Source organism: Drosophila yakuba, chromosome 3L, assembly GCF_016746365.2.
Source record: "Drosophila yakuba strain Tai18E2 chromosome 3L, Prin_Dyak_Tai18E2_2.1, whole genome shotgun sequence".
Classification (NCBI taxonomy): Eukaryota; Metazoa; Arthropoda; class Insecta; order Diptera; family Drosophilidae; genus Drosophila; species Drosophila yakuba.
This window is the reverse complement of record NC_052529.2, coordinates 16,436,547-16,455,970: the sequence shown is the minus strand read 5'-3', so window position 1 is coordinate 16,455,970 and position 19,424 is coordinate 16,436,547. Positions and strand designations below refer to the sequence as shown.

The 19,424-nt window shown below is 42.6% G+C and overlaps 3 protein-coding genes across 4 annotated transcripts in view; 1 reads left to right on the top strand and 2 right to left on the bottom strand.

Annotated features, from left to right (window-relative positions):
- LOC6534295 (basic-leucine zipper transcription factor A) overlaps nt 1-19,424 on the top strand; it is a 52,166-nt gene that overhangs the window by 21,740 nt on the left and 11,002 nt on the right. For both annotated transcript variants that reach the window (XM_015195063.3, XM_015195064.3), the window contains exons 3-8: nt 4,513-4,608; nt 4,710-4,731; nt 10,274-10,353; nt 11,578-11,722; nt 18,115-18,422; nt 18,772-18,924. In XM_015195063.3, coding sequence (XP_015050549.1) covers nt 4,516-4,608; nt 4,710-4,731; nt 10,274-10,353; nt 11,578-11,722; nt 18,115-18,422; nt 18,772-18,924 — 801 coding nt within the window. In that variant the 5' untranslated portion in view covers nt 4,513-4,515. The remainder of the gene's footprint in view (nt 1-4,512; nt 4,609-4,709; nt 4,732-10,273; nt 10,354-11,577; nt 11,723-18,114; nt 18,423-18,771; nt 18,925-19,424) is intronic.
- LOC6534298 lies at nt 5,945-8,751 on the bottom strand. Its single transcript, XM_002094943.2, has 2 exons — nt 7,816-8,751; nt 5,945-7,762 (listed from the first exon to the last, which is right to left on the bottom strand). Exons 1-2 carry the CDS (start codon nt 8,248-8,250, stop codon nt 7,592-7,594), a joined length of 606 nt encoding a protein of 201 aa, XP_002094979.1. The 5' UTR covers nt 8,251-8,751; the 3' UTR covers nt 5,945-7,591.
- On the bottom strand, nt 11,779-18,084 carry LOC6534297 (phospholipid-transporting ATPase ABCA1). Its single transcript, XM_039374877.2, has 2 exons — nt 12,645-18,084; nt 11,779-12,590 (listed from the first exon to the last, which is right to left on the bottom strand). Exons 1-2 carry the CDS (start codon nt 17,783-17,785, stop codon nt 12,572-12,574), a joined length of 5,160 nt encoding a protein of 1,719 aa, XP_039230811.1. The 5' UTR covers nt 17,786-18,084; the 3' UTR covers nt 11,779-12,571.

Here is a 19,424-nt window from a genome sequence, read left to right as displayed (position 1 = left end):
CAGTTTATCTGAGCTAAAAACACCTTAATAAGAATCCAGTATGTATAGTTTAAAAGTGCACATTTTTATATATCCTGTTTATACTCGTATTAGTTTATCAGTATTGAAGCTGAAGTTCAATATTTTATTAAAAATACAAGCGTGCAAATTGCGCTCTCTGTACTTCGGGTGTCCTTTAGTGTGTTCTGTGAGCTTTAGCGAGCTATGTACTTAGGCACAGCTGTACTTGCAGTCCTTGCCTGGTAATTACATACAGACTACGGAAAAGGACTCCTCTCACTGCGAGTTCCACCCGAAGCAGGACCTCTACTCCTCCCTCTCCTTGGGCGGCTGGATAAATATTTGGTTTAACCTTTTTCCTTTTGTGTGGCTTTGTATTTGCCTTTGGTTTTATGGCAGCGCCTGTGTCACTATTTCATTTCGATTTGAGCCGAGTTTGCCGCAGTCCTTAGCCAGATTTGTAGCCTTAATTTATTTGTTTGCGATTTTCTGATATTTTGTAATTGAGTTTTTCCTTTTTTTATGCTGATGAGGGTTTAGCCAAAGCGCCATAAAAGATGTCAAGAAATAGGGAGAGCAAACTGTTGATATTCATTGGACAGGACACGTTCACAGGCAGGATATTTATATCAGGACGTGAATGTGAGCGAAAATATGTCCCCTGGGAGGCTGAAAGGATGGGAGTCTGGGAGGAGGTACTCAGCATCCTTAGTAGTCTTAATTTATCGCTATGAATGAATCACTTGGCCCCAGGCTTTGTTTCTTGAAAGGACACGTACCTTCGGCGACAGGATATACTTTTGACTTAATTTGATTTCGCCAGAATGAATTTCAATTAGCTGCAAATGAAATTTCGGGTCGTTAAGTGATTCGCACTGAGATAAAAGGGTTTTTGAACTAGCTCAAACGAATGATGTCTTAAATTAAAGGCAAATTTCTCTTTCTTCTTCGGATGGATCCCCAGATGGATTGTGATTTGTATCTCAGTAGTTTTCCACACCCATACTCCACTTTTGCTGCCGTAAGCCTTTGTTAAGCACCAACACTTAACTGTGTCATGCTCGGATTTATGGCTCCATGAGGACTTCGCATCCTTCAGATATGTACCTTCTCCACATCCCCCAGCCTCCCACTCTGCACTTCCCCACTTCCCCACATCGAGCTGCTAGTTTTTCCGTTTGAGCCCTGAGTTGATTGATTTCTGTTCTAGTCGGGCCAAAGAGCAGTCTAAGCCCACCCGCTCACATCCGCCACTTCACCAGTCTGACAGTATATTGACGCGCAGTCATAAATAAAAACACTCAGATATTCATGCCAATGATTCCTTCTATTTTTTGCTGCTCCGAATGCGACCATCGTCTGTTGTTGTTCGTTGAGTAGAGCCTGCGGCACAGAAGCCCCAACCAAATAGCAATTGTGTCACTTAATATTGGTAGACTCCAGGCTCCATTGATCTGCACCGGAAAAAAGGATTCAGGATCGCAAGACAATGTTTAATTATATATTATTGTGATTGATTACTGATACTTAAATAAATTGATTTGCCAAACATTCAGGCTAAGAAACAAATGTCAGACATGCGTGAATTAGATTTATAATACATCTTAGTTAACATTTTTTGTCATTCAAAATGTCTGCCTTGACTTATTGCCATTACTACTGATTTAATTATAATTTGAAGCTATTTAAATATCTATAGTTGTGTGCCTGGTTTTGATACATTTGCAGTGTGTTTGGCATGGGATTGGTGTTTTTGGCATCCTTGAGTGCTGAGCGTTTTGTTGATGATTTGCGTGTTCGTGAATAATTGATCGAATGACAATCTTTCGATGTGTCAGCATTGTTACGCGTTGTTATCATCCCGAAAAGTGGCATAAACATGCCGATGAATGTGTTCATCATCATCATCATTATGAGGCGAGTGCCAGTGTTGTCATCGTTGGCATCGTGTGTGTTCTGAATAATAAGATTCTAACGTAGCAATATCCAGATACCACGCTTTATGACTGATGTGCAGTCAAACAATCAGCTTTGCCCTCCACAAATCGGAATTTGTACCGATTTGCATGGGAGTGTGGCATAAACTGGGGCATCAGCTGCTAATGCCAGGCCCATCATGCTCAACTTCACAAATTAAACAAGATTAATTTGTTGGCTCGTTTAAAATGGCTTAACAATATCATTAATTTCATTGGCCAGGCCCGCACCGAAAGTAAACATATTCCGGCGACCAAACATGGCTTAAGCCCCCTTTAAACCGCATTAAACCGTCGAATTATGAGGGAGTGGTGGCCGGGTATGTCATTAATCAATTCTCGTGCAAAATGGCCATTTAAAGAGCTCATAAAACGCCGTCAGCGAAGCCTCAACTTGAGGTCAGATTTTTGCAACTTGTATTTTTAGTGGGTCAAACTTTTTGCTGCATAATTTTTGGGTCCTTTTGGGCCAGCTCCGTCCATTGTTGTTATCTATTCATTAAATTTAATGATATGGCTCCCCAGAGTTGTGACACCCGTTTCTGTTTTGAAATAATCAGCACTCTGTGGCAAGCATTTTTAAACGGACTTGCTCATTTCCGAAGTGACACACACATTTTGCCCCGGATCGCCTCGAGATGAATGGTTGGTCTAGAGTCGGGATCTGCTTCCTTCCCTTTCATCATAATTATAAACACAAAACAGGCAGCAGGATGGATGGATGGCTGGTAAAATGGATGGGTTTTCACTCGGTTTTCGCCACAACGCATGTTGTGCTCCTTTTTCCCTGCACTTTGCCCATTCAAGGCGAGCAACATGTGGCGATATGTGTTGGCCCACATTCGCCTCGCAATTAACAGATCAGAGAGTTGCATCCTCTGAGCTCAGAGCTCTGAGCCACATACATTAAGGGGTTCTTCTAGGACCTGTGATTCCAGCCCTCCTTTGTTAACTGCTCTCATGCGCCTCGTTGGCCTTTATTATTGTTGACTCTGCTGTCCTGCAGAAGTCTCCACGTCCATTTCCATTTCCATTTCATTCCCATTGCCCATTTACATTTCCCCCGTCATCGTTCATTGTAATTGCGATAATTACGACAAGGACTGGGGATAGCTCCTTGGAGCAACACCTTAATGAAGCAGCATTCATGCAGACCATTGATGCAGTGCCTCCTGCATCCGAACGGCCGTTCCACACGAGTATGCCATGAGTGATGGCCACTCATCCGTCGCAGTGCCTCGATGTCCTCGTCCTGTTAATCCATTTAGCAGCTCACGAGGTCCGTGTCGTTAATTGAAATCTTTCGCATTAAACCACCTCCCTTTTCCACATGCCACCTGCCACCTGTCACCTTCCTCCTGCCGCCTGCCATTTTGCTTTTCCATTTTGTAGCCGACCGCTTATTGTTTTTGTTATTAAAGTTTAATTAAATACCTTTTTGAAATGCTCACGCATGAGTGGAAAATATTTTTTAATGAGCTTTTGCGCCTTTTGTGAGCAACACGGAGGAGGCGCCTTCCTCAAAGTTGGCCACACGGCGTATGCGTGTTCTTAGTGCGTAAACTGATTGAAACAAAGGCGCCCGCCCACAGACAACAAGCATGTGAAATAATTACCACTCGCAGACGTAAAAGATCCACCATTAATAAATAGCTTTTCACATTTTTCATTTATCGCGAAAGTGTGAAAATGCTTAAGCCGCGGGGAAAACGGAAATACTATTAAATGTGTTCATCCGCATCAATTGCAGTTTCCTCTGGAAAAATGTAACTTCCGTCGTTCGGTGCGTGAATGCAAATCAATTAGCAATACTATTGAGTGTTGTTTAAACATTTAATTGTCGCGCCGAGAAAAACTTTCATGGGAAAACATTGCGTTTTTTCCTGTTCTATGATATTTGATACACATAAATACCTTTTAGCAATTAATCAATTAAGCCTATTTGCGTAATGATGAATTAATTCTCAAGCTGAGGAATCATTAATTCATTGCAGCTAAGTGGGAATAGCAAAACTTTTATTTTAGTACGCAAAACCTATTATTTCAATTGAATTGTGATAAATTGCGGTTATTTTTTTTCTAATTTTTCTGTAATCCAAATGCCAATTAAAAGGACAAACGGTAATCTTCTGAATAAGTCAGAATAAAAGCAGTATAATAACTATGCAAGTACCTGTTCATTGAGCTTTTTATCCTAGTAACCAGATTAAAACGAATAACACAAAAACTTTGTCTGCCGTCCGTGAAAAAAATGATTCATGAAAATATTAAAGGTGGGTGCGCAGGTGTGAAACCCTGTGGAAAGTTGGAAAAAAAGGCGATGGAAAACCAAACTGAAGTGTAAACAAAAATTTATGGAAGGAGCTTGAAGAGCCGTAACCATGGCCGTAGTCGTAACCATTAGCCGTAACCAAAAACCGAGCCAGACATTGAATTGACCTTAATAAAGTCGACTGAGACTGCGACTGCGACTGCTTCGACCTTTTCTTTTTTACCTTGTTTTGCCAACCGAATAATCCCATCTCTCTGCTTACAGAAAATGCTGATACTGCTGCCGCTGCTTGGAATTTTTGGTAATGGTTTCGTTGCTGAAGTCGAGGCAAATCTAAGTCTGGGCTTTAAGGCCATCAAAGTGAGTTTTTGCACAAAAGCGTAGCAGCCATGAAAATCTTTATGAATACCATTAATGCTCTTTCCTTAATTATGCAATCCCATTCGCCGTCCACGGATCAGTTGCCCAGGCATCCGAATCCGGGTAAGTTCCTTAGGATTTTGGCAGTCTCCACGAACGAAATTGAATTGCACGATGTTGATGCGTATTTGCAATTGATTTAGAAAAAAAGATTCACGAATCACATTTTCTGTGTGCTTCATTTATCAAAGGCCTGTCCTCTCATCATCATCACCATCATTAAATTGGTCGAAGCCGAAGTGATTTTCTTAAAGTGAAACTCCTAGCTAGGACTTTAAAAGCCACAGGGAAATGTATTTATTTCTGTTCTTATTTGTACCAAACTATCAGATTTTTCGCTTTGGGTAGAGTTCATCATTTGTTCTATGTTACTAATTGTTTATTGCTTGTATTATTGGGCCAATTTTGAAGTTGCTCTGGCAGGAAAACGAAATAAAGGGACTATTTTGCCCAATAAAGTCAAATTCAAAGCTTCTTTGGCTGGAAAATGAAATAGGGGGAATGCCAAATAGTCGAATGCGAACCATTTCATTAAAACTTGCAGACAGGAAATGTAATTTCTTGTTCACATGGCCCCAGTGCTTCAGCGAAAGTTGTAGACCCGTTTCCGAACATTTATTCTGCACCTATAGCCATTATATCCCCCATTATATCCAGATCCCATCTCCTGGGAAAGAGTCCCACGCACACCGGCTCAAATGCCTAACTAACGAGTAAAGTGATTTTAATGGTTTTATGTTCGATTCTCTTTCTTCATTTTCCATTTTGCCAAACATTTTTCATTTTTTCGACTAGCTGTGTGTGTTCAATTCGGTTCGACATGTGCCATTTTCCATGCTCTTTTTCCGAACCCAATGCTTTTCATCCACTTCCCCACACGATGTCGTAGAAAGCTGTTCAAAATTAAACAGCAGTAGTCCGAACTGTGCCAGAAACTTTTCGATTCGAGGGCGTTACAACAAATTCAACCCATATCGTGCTGCGGCAGTAGCTGCATATACACTTGTATTTGTATTACACTGGCCCTTATTTCCCTCCGCCCCTCGCCCTCCGCTAGAGTCAAAAGTTTTGAGTCAAATGCCAATACAGTTTGTGTATGGCCGGCTCCAAAATAAAAGTTATCCGGCCAAGCTGAGCTGAGCTCCGGACTCCCCGGCACGTAGTCCACCGACCAGTTGTGCCCCGGGTCCATTTCAATGGCCCACACGATTGCCTGGCATCAGCGCAGGAAAAGAAAAATCAGGTATTGAATATCCAACATCAAATATTGGAAAATGCGAACAGCAAGCTAATTAGAATCTAATCATATTTCAGACAAAAATATCATAACGTCGGAATATATATGGTGTATGTAGTAATAAAATATAATTGATGAATAATAAATACAACTAAAATTTATAGGTATTGCGGTATTGGGTTTTGTAGTTGGAAACGAACATTTTTGCGACTTTTTCCTCTGTGCAGACAACAATTGCTCAGGGCCTTGATGCATTGTCCACTCAATGCTGAACAAGTTTATTTAAACTCGAGAACTTGCCCCTTATTTGCATTTTTTTCCCGGCCAAAATCGGAATGTTATCGGAACACGAAAAATTCAGAAACGCTATGAACTTTGCCAAACATATGGTATTTGCGAATACGTGAAGCAATGAAGAGTTCTTACAAACAAGTCATGGACTAAAAAGTTCAATGAGCTGCAAGGATATCAAGGATATATTCACAGTAAGGCCAATTCACATAGAGCTAATGTCTTGCAAAGTCACTTTTCGAAACTTTCTCGAAATCATTAGAATTGGGACTTGTGATTGTTTGCGTCTTTTAGGTGAATGGCATTTTATATATATTATATATATTAGATATTAAGTCTTAGATATTGATAATTTTCTCTGTAAGACTTTAAATTAATTAACTAATAGAGTTTTGCCAAGCTCTTTTGGGGTCGTTGAGCCTTATAGTACTGGAACGCACCTTTTCACTCCATTCTAAAACCTCTGCCAAGTGTGTCCAAACATATCCCAGGGCCATTGGCAATCTTTAGTGCACATTTCAGTTTGTGAAGTAGAATTGGGCACAGTTTTCAGCTCTCAATCACAACATGTCCCAAGCAAACACTCGAGCAGCAAAAATTGCGCATACGCAGCATGGGCTGCAGATTGAAGAGTTCTTTTCTAACTTTTGTTCGGACTGCCTTTGCCTTTGCCTTTGCAGTAGCCTTTCCATGATCCGCTCGGGGGCCAATGTCGGATGGCACTCAAAACTTGTCGCACACGCTCGAGTGTTGTAAATCTTTGCACAAAATGAAACTTTATTTGGTCATGGTCATCAACGACTTAAGTAAATCTAAAACTCTAAGTAAGGCAAACACTGCACACAGCCCAAGAAGCAACGAGTCCGAAGGCAGAGCCTCGCAGAGGCCGCATAAAACAAATAAACTGCGCACACGTGACCCCAAACAGGGCGCAAGGCTGTGGGCGGGGCCGGTGCTGATGACCCCAACAAAGGAACACGGGGTCCCGAAAAATGTGTCACGCCATCAGAAAGGGTAGACAACCAGAGGCCAAGAGTTCATTTCGCACGGCAGGACATCGAGCTTAAGCAGGAAGTAGTCGGTGTATATACTATGTTTATGGATGGTGGAACTTTTCAGAGCACTCTGCTTCAGAAGAAAAGCTCATACCCCAAGTGATAAGTGGTATCTATAACTATTTATATATATAAATATATCTACGATTGCCAATCGTATCTTGCATCTTGACTTTTTTTATTTTAATGTTTGAAACATTCAACAAAACATTTGTATAAATAAAATGCAAGAAATAAAAAAAACATAAAAAGTTCAAAGGAAAGAATAATAAGTAACTCGTATTACTAGGTAATTAAAATAATAAAATAATAAATAAAAGTAATAGGGAAAACTGAGTTATTAAATCTTAAAAAAATCCCCTCTTATCTCAAAGCAAATTCCGTTTGGTCGCTGAACATCGTTCTCATCAATTGCTACCAAGGTAAATACCATCCGATTTCGTCCAGAAGGAAGGACAAACCCAAGCCCGAAGTGCATTTTTATGACATAAGGTACCACAAAGTAAACAGTCTGCAAAAAAAAACTTGTGAGAATAACATTGAATATCATTGAACCATGCATACTCCTTTGTGGTTGACACATTTTTCTCGAGCCTCGCTCCTGTTTCTAATATGTTCCGGAAAAATACTGTACCAATACTGCTTCGGATCCAGAAAAGATTTGCAAAAATCTCTGACCAACATATTGAGTACCGTCGGTTGCCAAATGCCACGCTCGAAATGAACGATTTTTAGTCGACCCTCAATGCGATCCGTTGGCTGTACATCCCACGTAGAGGTTAGGTATCCGTCCACGTGAACACCTTCTGGACCCATTACAAAGTTGGTGGTGGAAGTATCAAACAATCCGCTCATATTCGCATATCCCGGCGGTGCATCCATACATTCCGAAAACACTGATTCGTCCTCCAAAATGTACTCGAAGTTTTCTCCATTCGAATGTTGTGCAGCGGTTAGAAAAACTACTAATTGCCACAGCACCGAAAACGAAAGAGCCATTTCACACTTTTTCGAAATGATGAAACGTCTATTTGATGGAGCTTTTATATTCTAACTCGTTACCTCGTAAAGCTACAGGGTATGTTGGGTTGTGGAATGTGATGTGATATGTGGAAAAGAAATAACTATATCTATATCTATATCTATGGCATATAACTATCGCTTGCAAATGAAAATCTAGATGGATTACTAGTTAGTTACAAAAGTACTGGGCATAAGTTTCCCTTCATTTTGGTAATATTACAAAAGTACTGGGCATTTTATAGTCGTGACGACGAAAACGCTAATTGTACCTTTATTTATCAACGTTCTCCTATATAGATTATTTTTACATGATTATGTAAAGTTGATCTTGATAATACTGATCAAAACTGTGGTTGTAAATTGGAAAATAGATTTGCGATAAAACGTTTTACCTAACATAAAAAACGAGATAATCAAGTAATGAGCAAGAATTTTTTATTTGATATCTAGATTTTTATAAATACGAAAGGGGAAAAATATATAATAATGGAAAATACAAAAATTACATAAATACATTGAGCAAAAATAAAAGAACACTACACCAAAATCTTAGTGACATGTCAAAGGTAGAATATTCAACCAACATTTAAGAACTAAATAAAGGGTTTCGTGTGGGATCTTTCGCGAATAGTATTTTATATCCTTGTGCAGCTGTGACTCTGTCTAGTCAAGGATAAGGGATCCTTGCAGTAAACTCACCCAGACAAAGCGCCCTTGTCAAGGGGTGCATGTGTATACCGCGTTCGAGGGAAAACACATTAAGATGATTGCACTTCGGAAAATGACGGGATATCGCAGGAGTGAGGAGGGGCGCACTACACGTAGATACTTCCGGCATTGTCCGACCTTCGCAGGCAACTTTTCAATAATAAACGTAGATTGCTAATGTCATAAAGATGCGACAACGTGCCCATATTCATTACAATCAGCTAGCAATGCCAATTTTCGCATTAACCATTGATGCCAAATGAATGATGATGCCCAAGGAGGCGGGCGCCCACGTCCGCCTCGTCCTTTCGCAGAAGTCACGTCGCCAGTGAAATCAATTCAAAGTGGAAAAGTACAGGGCACGTACCCGATCCCCTTGCACACAAAAACACAATTGGGTGGCTCCTCTTTCAGCCCACAATCCCCGTCTATGGGCCACATTCAGCCCCACTGTGCGATTGCAAATGGTCCCCCACAAGCCCGAGTAATTGTGATTGGCGGCTACACATGCGAGTTTTTGGCCAGGCCAAAACAAGAACCTGCTCAAAGGCAGACACAGCAGACAGAGGAACAGTATCTGCAAAAGAACACTGCACAAAACGTAACCAAAGCCATTAAAACAATTAATTCTATTGAAATTAAAGGCGTTGAAATGTAAACATAAAATGTAGTGCACACAGAATTGGTGTAAATCAACAAATATTCGAAATTCGATAGGTTTGCTACCCTCTAATTTTATAAAAAAATCAATTCACATATTTTTCTCTCTGTAGAACAGAGAATGAGGCAAAAACAAACTTTAGCGAGCTAATGGGATGCCATAAAGCAGCGGCATTTGTCAATATCAATTTTGATGAGACACGAAGGCAAACGGTGGAATGGCAGCAGGTCTATTGTTTGTGCTGCAAATATGCGATTCTGGTGAAATTTATAACAAACAGCACTGACATTAATTGGGTTCCCATTCACTGGCATTACACATACGACATGTATTACGCATTTGATGACATAAATTAGCAGTGAAAAGAAGGCGAAGTGAAATGAAATGAAATGTATGTTATAATAAACAAGTCAGAGGTACTGATTGCCGAAGCAATGTTTTGTCTTTAAAGAGATAAGCTGTTTCAATTCAATTTGCCTTCCAGAACTTACCCGTTTTAATGCTCATTTAAATCTTCTATCTTCTATGTTCTATTTTCTATTTTTTCCAACTACGTTTGCTGGTGTCAACGATGGAAACCAATGCAACGTCTGGATGCGCACATGGTCTTTGCTTCGGATTCGCCTGCAGCCAATTGCAGTGTGGGCAACACGACATTCGCACATGGAGTCACATTTAAATTGGATTGTAAAACCCAATGCGTTTGCGAGGTGAGTCGCGGGTACCAAAACGCAGCTTGCAGCCGTTGGCCAAATGCTTGGGGCCATCCGCACAAAAGTTGGCCACAAGCCACAGACATCCAGAGATACGTACTATATGTACTATATATACAGAGACACACAGATACAGATATAGATATTGGGACACAGAAGGCATTCCGGCCAAAAGCCAAATGCAGTTTCGCAGTCGTTGTTGTTTAACCTGTGCTCAGCGTGGCTCCTGGCGCTTTTAGTTCCAGCCTTCATTTTGGCCCTTTATTCCATTTTTGGTGGGATTAGAGGCACCACTTGCACCATCTGAAACCAAATGGCTCTGCAGGGTTGAGATTTTAATTAAAATTTAAATACAGCGTAAAATGCCCGGAACTACGATTGCAAAATCACACAGTAAAATTTGATAGAGACGATAATGGGGGAAAACTGTATTTCGCTAATGAGATTAAAACAGCGCTTAACAGGGATTATCAAACTATGAATAGGGAAGGGAACAAGGGATATTTCGATGAATAAAAATCATAAATTAAATTAAATGGTAAATAATTACTAGGTTGCTGTAAGAAGATGCCCTTGGAGTTAACATATAACCATTGCAATGCATTGTTTAACTTAAAAGTCTAGATAGAACTACACCTTTGGCTATGGTGAATCCTTGCACATGAAACAACGATTAAAGTTCACTTCTAAGTTGCTTTAGCCCAAAATCCTTGACATTGCTTTATGGCCACAATGAAGTTTTTTAACTGCTCCCGGGTTTTGGGGTTTTGGGGGATTCCAAGTCTGGTTTGGTTTTTGCACCTTATTTCCAGCTGCGCTGGTAGTTTATCATGTGGCATAATACAAACACGAGCACATGCAATTTATGCAATGCAATTTCGTGACGATGCGAGAGATACGTACTGGGTATAAAAAGTATCAGCGGACTGTGTGAACGCTTAGAGACGAAAAGTGGATTACAAACAAAGCTGTGAGGGTCTGCACGAAATGTTAATTTTGCCATATACCACATATACCAAAGTACACATAAGGCAGCTAGCTTGAGGCAAAAGTTCGTGCCCCAGTCGAGGACTCAGCCAACTTTCGGTCGTCCTTGTGCGATTGGGCCAATATTTTCTTTACATTATGACTTTATTTTCGGCTGGCTGGCCAAAGCTAAATAAACAACACCACAGCAGCAACAATGGGCCACATTTAATGTATTTTAATGTGGCATTGCAGAATGGCCGCCACGCCTGCTCCACGCTCTGCCCCAACGAGCAGCTCCCGGCGCCGGAGGACACGATTTCCTGCCGATCGCCGCGCCTCGTCGAAGTTCCCGGCCACTGTTGCAAGATGTGGCTCTGTGAGAATCCAACAGCTGATGGTAAGTTGTGCTCTGCACTAAGAGAAAACAAATGTTTAAACGAGATATACTTATGTTCAATCATTTTTATTTGGTAATTACAATTATTTTTAGGATTTAAGATTAAATGTGCTTATACCTAAAGGTACTCCATTCTTGATTACTTTTAGTTTTTATTGTTCTCAGTGCATCCTCGTTTCCACTGCCACTGCCATGGCCTTGTTATTGTTTTATAAGTGTGTTTATGGCTGTGGCCATCCCATTGTGTCCACTTCCTCAACCCGCCCACTGGCCTGAGTTAATGGCGCTCAGGGGCGTGTCGTGCTGTGTCCAATGCGCAACTTAATGCTTTTTAAGCGCCCGAGAACCCGAGTACCCCAGTACTGGAGTACCCACATCCTACCCAAAAACCGAGTGGAGAATGCAGCGCATATTTATGAAGATGAATTATTCCATCACGAGACTGGAGGCCACGAGCAGGCTCCAGTAAATGCTGGAGCAGAAGCGTAATTACTTACACAGGGATTAAGTGTTAATTAAACGCGCAGAATGCAATAAATAAACAAGATATTAAGCGTTCCTGCCAGCAGCTGCGAGGAATAGCCTCAGGCGAATTAACTGTGAAGCATCGAGCATTTGCGGCATCTAGTGAGGGGTTCGCAGGACCTGAGGATTTAGTCCTGGGCAGAAATTAGTACTCATGGTATTGGAGTATGTTTCGTAATATCGCAGAAAAGAGTCTTCTTTGATGATAAACATATGTAGAATACAGAGGCTGCTTAACACAAAAACTCGTGCATATATGAACAGCTTATAAAATGTATTTGCTTTTACAAAATCGATAAAAAACCTAAAAAAACAACAAGTTAATTAGCAACACCAACATTTCCTGAAATTAGAAATATATATAACATGTCTGAAATATGTACATATGAGCACTCACCGTTTAGTAAATATTTGCGAACCATCTCGTTTCGAAGCAAAATCCAAAAAGATTTCCTCCAGTCGCGTTTGCATAATTAGATAATCTTCAATTTTCAGCCTATGCGAGTTAGTTTCAAGGAGTTGGAAAATCGTAGCCAATATTTTTGCGTGTGGTATATAGTATGTTATGAGGCCATTATATTCCTCTTTGAGTTCGGCATCGGGAATCTCTTTCAATATAAATCGATTAACCTTTAAAATTCGATCTGTTAGAGAGCTTTCCAAAACAGAAGCCCTTTGAAGAAACTTTGAATCAGTTTCTGTGATCGATTGTTTATCAGCTGACGAAGATGAGTCTTCCACAACTCTCTGAAAGGTTTTCTTTTTGTGTTTGACTTTGACCTTAAGGATAAGGCCCTTTGAGTACTGATTCTTTAGGCTTTGCACCGTTCCGATGCACTTGAATTCACCATCCACCATTATGGCCAGTCGGCTGCACAGGGCCTCGCACTCATCCATACTGTGGGAGGTTAGGACAATAGACTTTCCAGCAGTTCGAATCAGGCCTATTATGCGCCACAGTTGGCGTCTTGCGGCGGGATCCATGCCACTGGTGGGCTCATCCAGATACAAAACGGATGGATTTCCCAGCACCGATATGGCTGTGCTCAACTTTCGCTTGTTTCCGCCACTGTAATGCTTCGTTTGCTTGTCCATGTGCTTGGCAAATCCGAAGGATATGGCCAGTCCCCAGCATATGGGCTCTACATGTCGACGTTGCACTCCTCGCAACAGACAAAAAATGTTTAAGGTCTCGCGGCCAGTCAGATCCTCAAAGAGTGCATCAAACTGCGGACAATAGCCGATTTTCCGGTACACCTTATGCGTGGATATGTTTGTGCCATCTATGTAGGCTTCTCCCGAGGATATCTTTTCGTCCCCAGCTAGCATCTTAAAGGTTGAAGTCTTGCCAGCTCCGTTGATACCCAAAAGACCAAAACATTCGGCGTGGGGCACGTGGAACGAAATGCCCTTTACTGCAAGTTTGCGTCTATAGCGTTTGGTGATGTTATAGACCAAAAGAGGTGTATCTTTTCGTCCCGCGTTTATCATTTCTCGCACCACCAGTCGTTCTGCGACTACGTCCTCGTTTTCAATAGAAGATCCACCGTCTAAGCGCTTTCTCTTTGAAAGACAATTTCCCAACTTTTCGGCCATAAGATTGTACACCTTGCCGTCGTGCATAACTAATAGCAGAAACAATGTTAAGCCAACCAATATCATATATGTGATTTCGGGCAATACGCCAGGGTTCTGCCAGCCAAAGTAGTCCGGAATATTACAGCATATGGGAACGTTCCGGCAGCGCAGATCTTTCGTTAGTTTCCGGATTCCACCCATACTGCAGCCACGTCGAATATTATGACCTATGTGGATGTTCCGAGTGGAGCTGGCCAGGCTGTAGTGTGGAGACACTCGAAAGTACCAGGCTAGTTGTTCGGCCACCGCCTTCAGCTGAAAGGCCTCGAAGTTCAGGGTCATGAACAGCAAAAAGAGCCCAGTTCCCAGCAAGATGTTTATAATGGCTATACGAGTGAAGCCAGTGGCAGCGTCGGAGAAGCATCCAGATGCCGCGTAACTTAGCATAATTCCGGGAAACCCAAATACCAGCAGCATATAGAAGTATCGACTGAGATCTAGTGCGGTTGTGTAGCCAATCTCCTTGAATGCCGCAATGGTGAGTATGGAGGAAAAGGCTGAGAGTACGAATATTAGGTAATCCCAAACAATGTGACTCGTCCAGTAGGCACACACATCAACTCCACTCAAGAATTGCAAAAGCTTAACGCGCGTTTCGCGTTCTCTGATGATGGGTATTGCATAGAAGGCCGTGACGAAGCACATGGTTAGGGATAAATTAATGGCTATCTCAGCGCCCAGCACTTGTCCCTTATTCAGTCGCAAAGTTCTGGCATCATCGCTATAAGGCAAAGGCTCATTAGTTACGTAGGTGGAGGCTTTCTGGCCGAGCAATTTAATAGCCATGGCGTTGTGCAATAAATTCAGCGTCAGAGGAGCCGTGTGCAGCGGCTTATTGTTAAGCCACACAGTTAAACTATCTTTTGCAATCGTGAGTCCTGCTAGGAAATGGAAATCAATTCGCTTGCTATAATTTCGACCATAGCTCAGTATGTAGTCCTCAAACTTGAGGTCGCCCGTGTTTAACAGCTTGCATCTACTGCCGTAGTGCTCCAAGTGTTTTGAATAAAACTCGGCCAAGGACGAAGATTGATCAGTTGTATTATCCTCCAATATAACATAGGCGAGTCCATACTGATTGATGGATATGGGCATAGCAGGTAGTTCGTAGTAAATCCTGCCACCTCGCGAGTTGAGAATCGTCAGGGTCATGACCACTATGGGCAGGACCAGCTGAATCCCCAGCAGCCAGTAGTTCCTAGTGGTGGTATAAAACTTCTTAAGGAAGAGAGCCTGCCAAAACATAAAGCAACGTGAGACACGTCTGTTTTCTCTCGTTTTGCTGTCAAAAACTAGGTCCTTGAAGCCCGCGCTTCCGTCAGCCGGAGGCACTTCCGCTCCACCTCGAACTCTTTTATCGGTGTTGACTGCCATAAAGACATCTTCCAGAGTGGCTCCACTCAAGCCGTAACCCACCAACTGCAGTTGGGCACACTTCTCATCCAGGTCCTGCAGTAATCCTGCAAACTTCCTTGAGTACTCGGTGGGCAGGCGATAGGTTAGTTCAGTTCCCAAAACTCGCTCTGGAGTTATGTGTGGAACGTACTTTCTTATCAACTGGGTTACGCCTCCTACATCACAGCCACTCTGCATTATGCAGACCAATAGGTAGCCGGTGCCAAATCTCTTTTTCAAATAAAAGGAAGTGCCTTGGCACTGCAACTTGCCCCCAGATAGGATAGAAATGCGATCGCCCAGGACATCGGCTTCATCCATATAGTGAGTGGTCAACAGTATGGTGCGTCCGTCCTTTTCGCTTTGCAATAGATCCCAAAGACTCCTGCGTCCGGCTGCATCGATTCCAGAACTGGGCTCATCGCACAGGACCACCTTGGCATTTCCACATAGAGCACAACAGAGGGCCAACTTCCGCTTCATACCACCAGACAGGTTTTTGGCAGCCACATATGATTTATCCTGCAATGCCAGCATGGTCACATACTTACCCACCTCATTTTCCACCGCAGTGACACCACGGATTCCTTTCAGCTTGCTAAAGAATATAATGTGATTCCGTACACTCATGTCCTTAAAGAGTATATTATTCTGCGGGCAAATTCCTAGTGATTCACGAGCTTTTGCCAAATGGGTGCGTATATCATACCCGTTTACTATGGCCGTTCCACTCGTGGGCTTAACTATGCCAGTTATCATATTGATCGTTGTGGTTTTACCAGCTCCATTGTGGCCGAGTAACACGGTTATTTCGTTGCGATACATCTTTAAACTGATACCATTGACCGCTTTGTGTTTGCCATAGGTCTTTTGCAGGTTGAGCAAGTGAATTCCCACCTCTCTTGCACTTCGACAGCTCCTCACTTTTCGCGATTCATGTGTGATGTTGTGGGAACTGGGAACTACAGCCAAACTTGGCACGAATCGCCGCCAGTAATTTTTGTGGAACAGGAAGTTCCACCTACGAGGCACACCGTATTCTCCAGGGAACACCTGCTCCACATACAAGCAAATAGATAGGGACATTAGTGAACCCAAACTCATGGCCATGATTATATAGAACAGCGTAAGATCATCATCCGCTGAGACGGGGTGAAACATATTCCTCCAAGTGACTCCCTCTCCGGTTCCTTCCCACATGACTATGACGTGGATGCCGAATCCCACGGCCGAGTTCGAAAAGATCAGCGAAATGAGCAGCTTACCCATGAGGCTAAGACGATCGTAGTAATAGAAGCCAAATGAATACGGTATATAGGTCAGAAACCAGACAATGGCGGCCACAGCCGAGGCTGTGCTGGCTTTTGAAAACAAAACGGCTAGCATGAAGCAAAGACATATGCTCGCAACCACATAGGTGTGCAGAAATAATAGAACAGGAACCCAACTGGAATAGGAAAGTACTGCTACCGAAGCGTGGAACTTCACCATGATCAGGAACATGATGAGAAGTACCACCAGCATAAGCATTACATAACTCTTGACGAACCACGCCACCCAATGAAGCCAGTTGTGCACGCCGATCAACTTCATGATCTCCTTGAGCTGAAGTTCCTTCTCGCTGGTCACATACTTGGTCACAGTCGCGGCGGGATAGATGAAGCTCAGCAGGATTATGAAGGGCAGTAGTTGACGCAGGCCACTCAGCAATCGGTCATAGGTATAGGCCCTATAGGGAAAGCGCTGCAGGTGTATGCCTGGAAGATCGTTGTCCTTGATGCCCGATGCCAGAGTCAGCCAGGACATGGTCAGTGCATGCTGGATTGGCAGAAAGCCTTCCCTAACATATCCGACCGGCACTCCTCCATCGCTTTCCAATCTATTGCGGGATCCACTTGTGTCGTAGGACAGAAATAAACGGGACGTACGCCACGTGTCTATGATGGGGCCTTGCATGGTTCGCAGCTCACTGGGAAATCGGAGCGAGTAATTGAGATTAAGTGGATATCCTGCATCATTGGTTTCCACCACGTTCTCTTCAAACTGAATTCCTGCCAAGAAGTTGTGCAACACCATGTCCCGTTCCATGTGCAGAGCGGTGTCATAGGGTCTAGTACCCAAAAGTCGTAGTCTTATCGCAGTGGCACTCACGATAGCACTATTGATGGGGTTATCTGGAGTGAAGCAAAGAAAATTTCTAGGTATATTAATGGATCCATTCTCGTGCAGTATCCTATTTCCATGTGATACCTTCCTCATGTAAAGGTTCAGGTCCGAAATGGACACGATTGGGTAGCGGATCTCATCCTTTTTTTCGGGCATAACAATTATGCGAAGTATTAGAATGAGACAAAGAAATAAAACTGGCAGGACCAAGGCAAAAACAATTTGCATTTTCTGGCTCCACTGAAGAATCCAATTCTTCCACATCAGCAGCTTTAGCTTATCCCAATCTCCAACAGCGTACACCTCACAGGTGGAAAATGATTCCCTCTCGGACTTCATTATTCAGTACAATTCATTTAAGGCGACCAAGTTTTAAAAATTTCCGAAATTTTGATTCAATTTTCTAAGCCGGGTCTTTGGTGAACAGAAAATGCTTTTAGATTATTTTTTTTAGCCATGATTTTTGCTAATTTAAATATTTGTTAGTCCTGTTTTTAATCAATTCCTTGTGGTTTCATATTGTTTACATACTTTTGCCCTATAACGGTTGGTCTTTAGTGCACCAAGAAGCATGTTTCGTAACTGCGTTTTTGGCGGTGATTAATGAGTACCCCGATCATGAGCTGGCTCATTAGTAATCCTCTCTAACTGCCACCCACTCGTTGCAGTTTACGCCACCTGCCACAACAGCACCACCAGCGGCAACTGGACCGCCTGCAGCAGGACCTGCGGCCTTGGCACCGCCACGCGGCACACCACCACCCACGCGGGCTGCCATCAACTGAGCAATTTGCGGCTCTGCCAGAATCGCAGGTGCGACAAGGACGACCACGAGGACAATAAGTGGAGCAGTAGCCGCCCATTGACCCACAAGCGGAAGCAGCATCGCGTCCACAGCCACTCCCATCAGCATTATCATCACCACAAGGAGCACGAGAAGCGTGAGGAACACGAGGAGCCTGCCCACAGGATACGAGTGAGTGTCCTCTTAATGACGAAACACTTTTGCCACTTTGGGAAATACCCACGAAACGGGTAGATCTGTGGTTTAACGAAAGTGTATTTTAATGGGCAGTAACTAGTGCAAAGTATTTTATTTATGTCACGAACTTTACCTATTTAGTTAAGCTAAACTTAAATGGAAGATTAGATAAATAACGAAACCCTAATAACCTTTTATAATATATACATAGATGATATCATAATGCACGTGGCTTAGAATATCCATACCTCTTCTATTTTTCCAAAGAAGCAAACAGTTATACTTAAAGCTGTGCCACTAATATCAGCCTTTTCAACTTTTTTCCGGGATCTTCCTGTCGCAGAAGGGCCACGAGTGCCGGAGCATCCAGCGCCTAGGTCCTGCCAGGATACGACTGGGCGAGTGCGTTTCCCGAAAGCTGTATCGACCCAAGCTCTGTGGCCGCTGCCATCGCGGGGTCAAGTGCTGTGCCCCGTCGGTGTCCACCACGATACAGGTGAGTGGGCTGGGGCTGGGGATTCCCAGGATAGATATCCAACTACTGCCAAGTGGCAACTGGGCTAAGACGGGCTGAGCTTAAAGTCCGACCACCTGACGCCTAACGCGGAGATATGAAAATCCTCGCGGATTGAGTTTGCTGCATTTCGTTTCCTTTTCCATTGCTCCTCTGTTGCAGCTGGCAGAAATTTGCATTTTCCGCATGTTTACCTTGCAGATTTTCCTTACTTGTTTTTCGCCATTCGTCCTTTTCAATTAGATTACCGTTAATTTGAAACAATCCCATGGACAGCCAATCGCCAATGTTTTGTGAGGAATATCCTGTACTTACTAAAATGGTGTAAAAACATGAACAAAGAGGAAAATATGCTTTATGCATATATTATAATTTTGTAAGCATACAAAGATAAAAGAACAGATTACAACAAATTATTTCATTAGTTAATCAAATCAAAATATATTCACTTCCGAAGCCAATCAGCCGAATAATGTATTCCA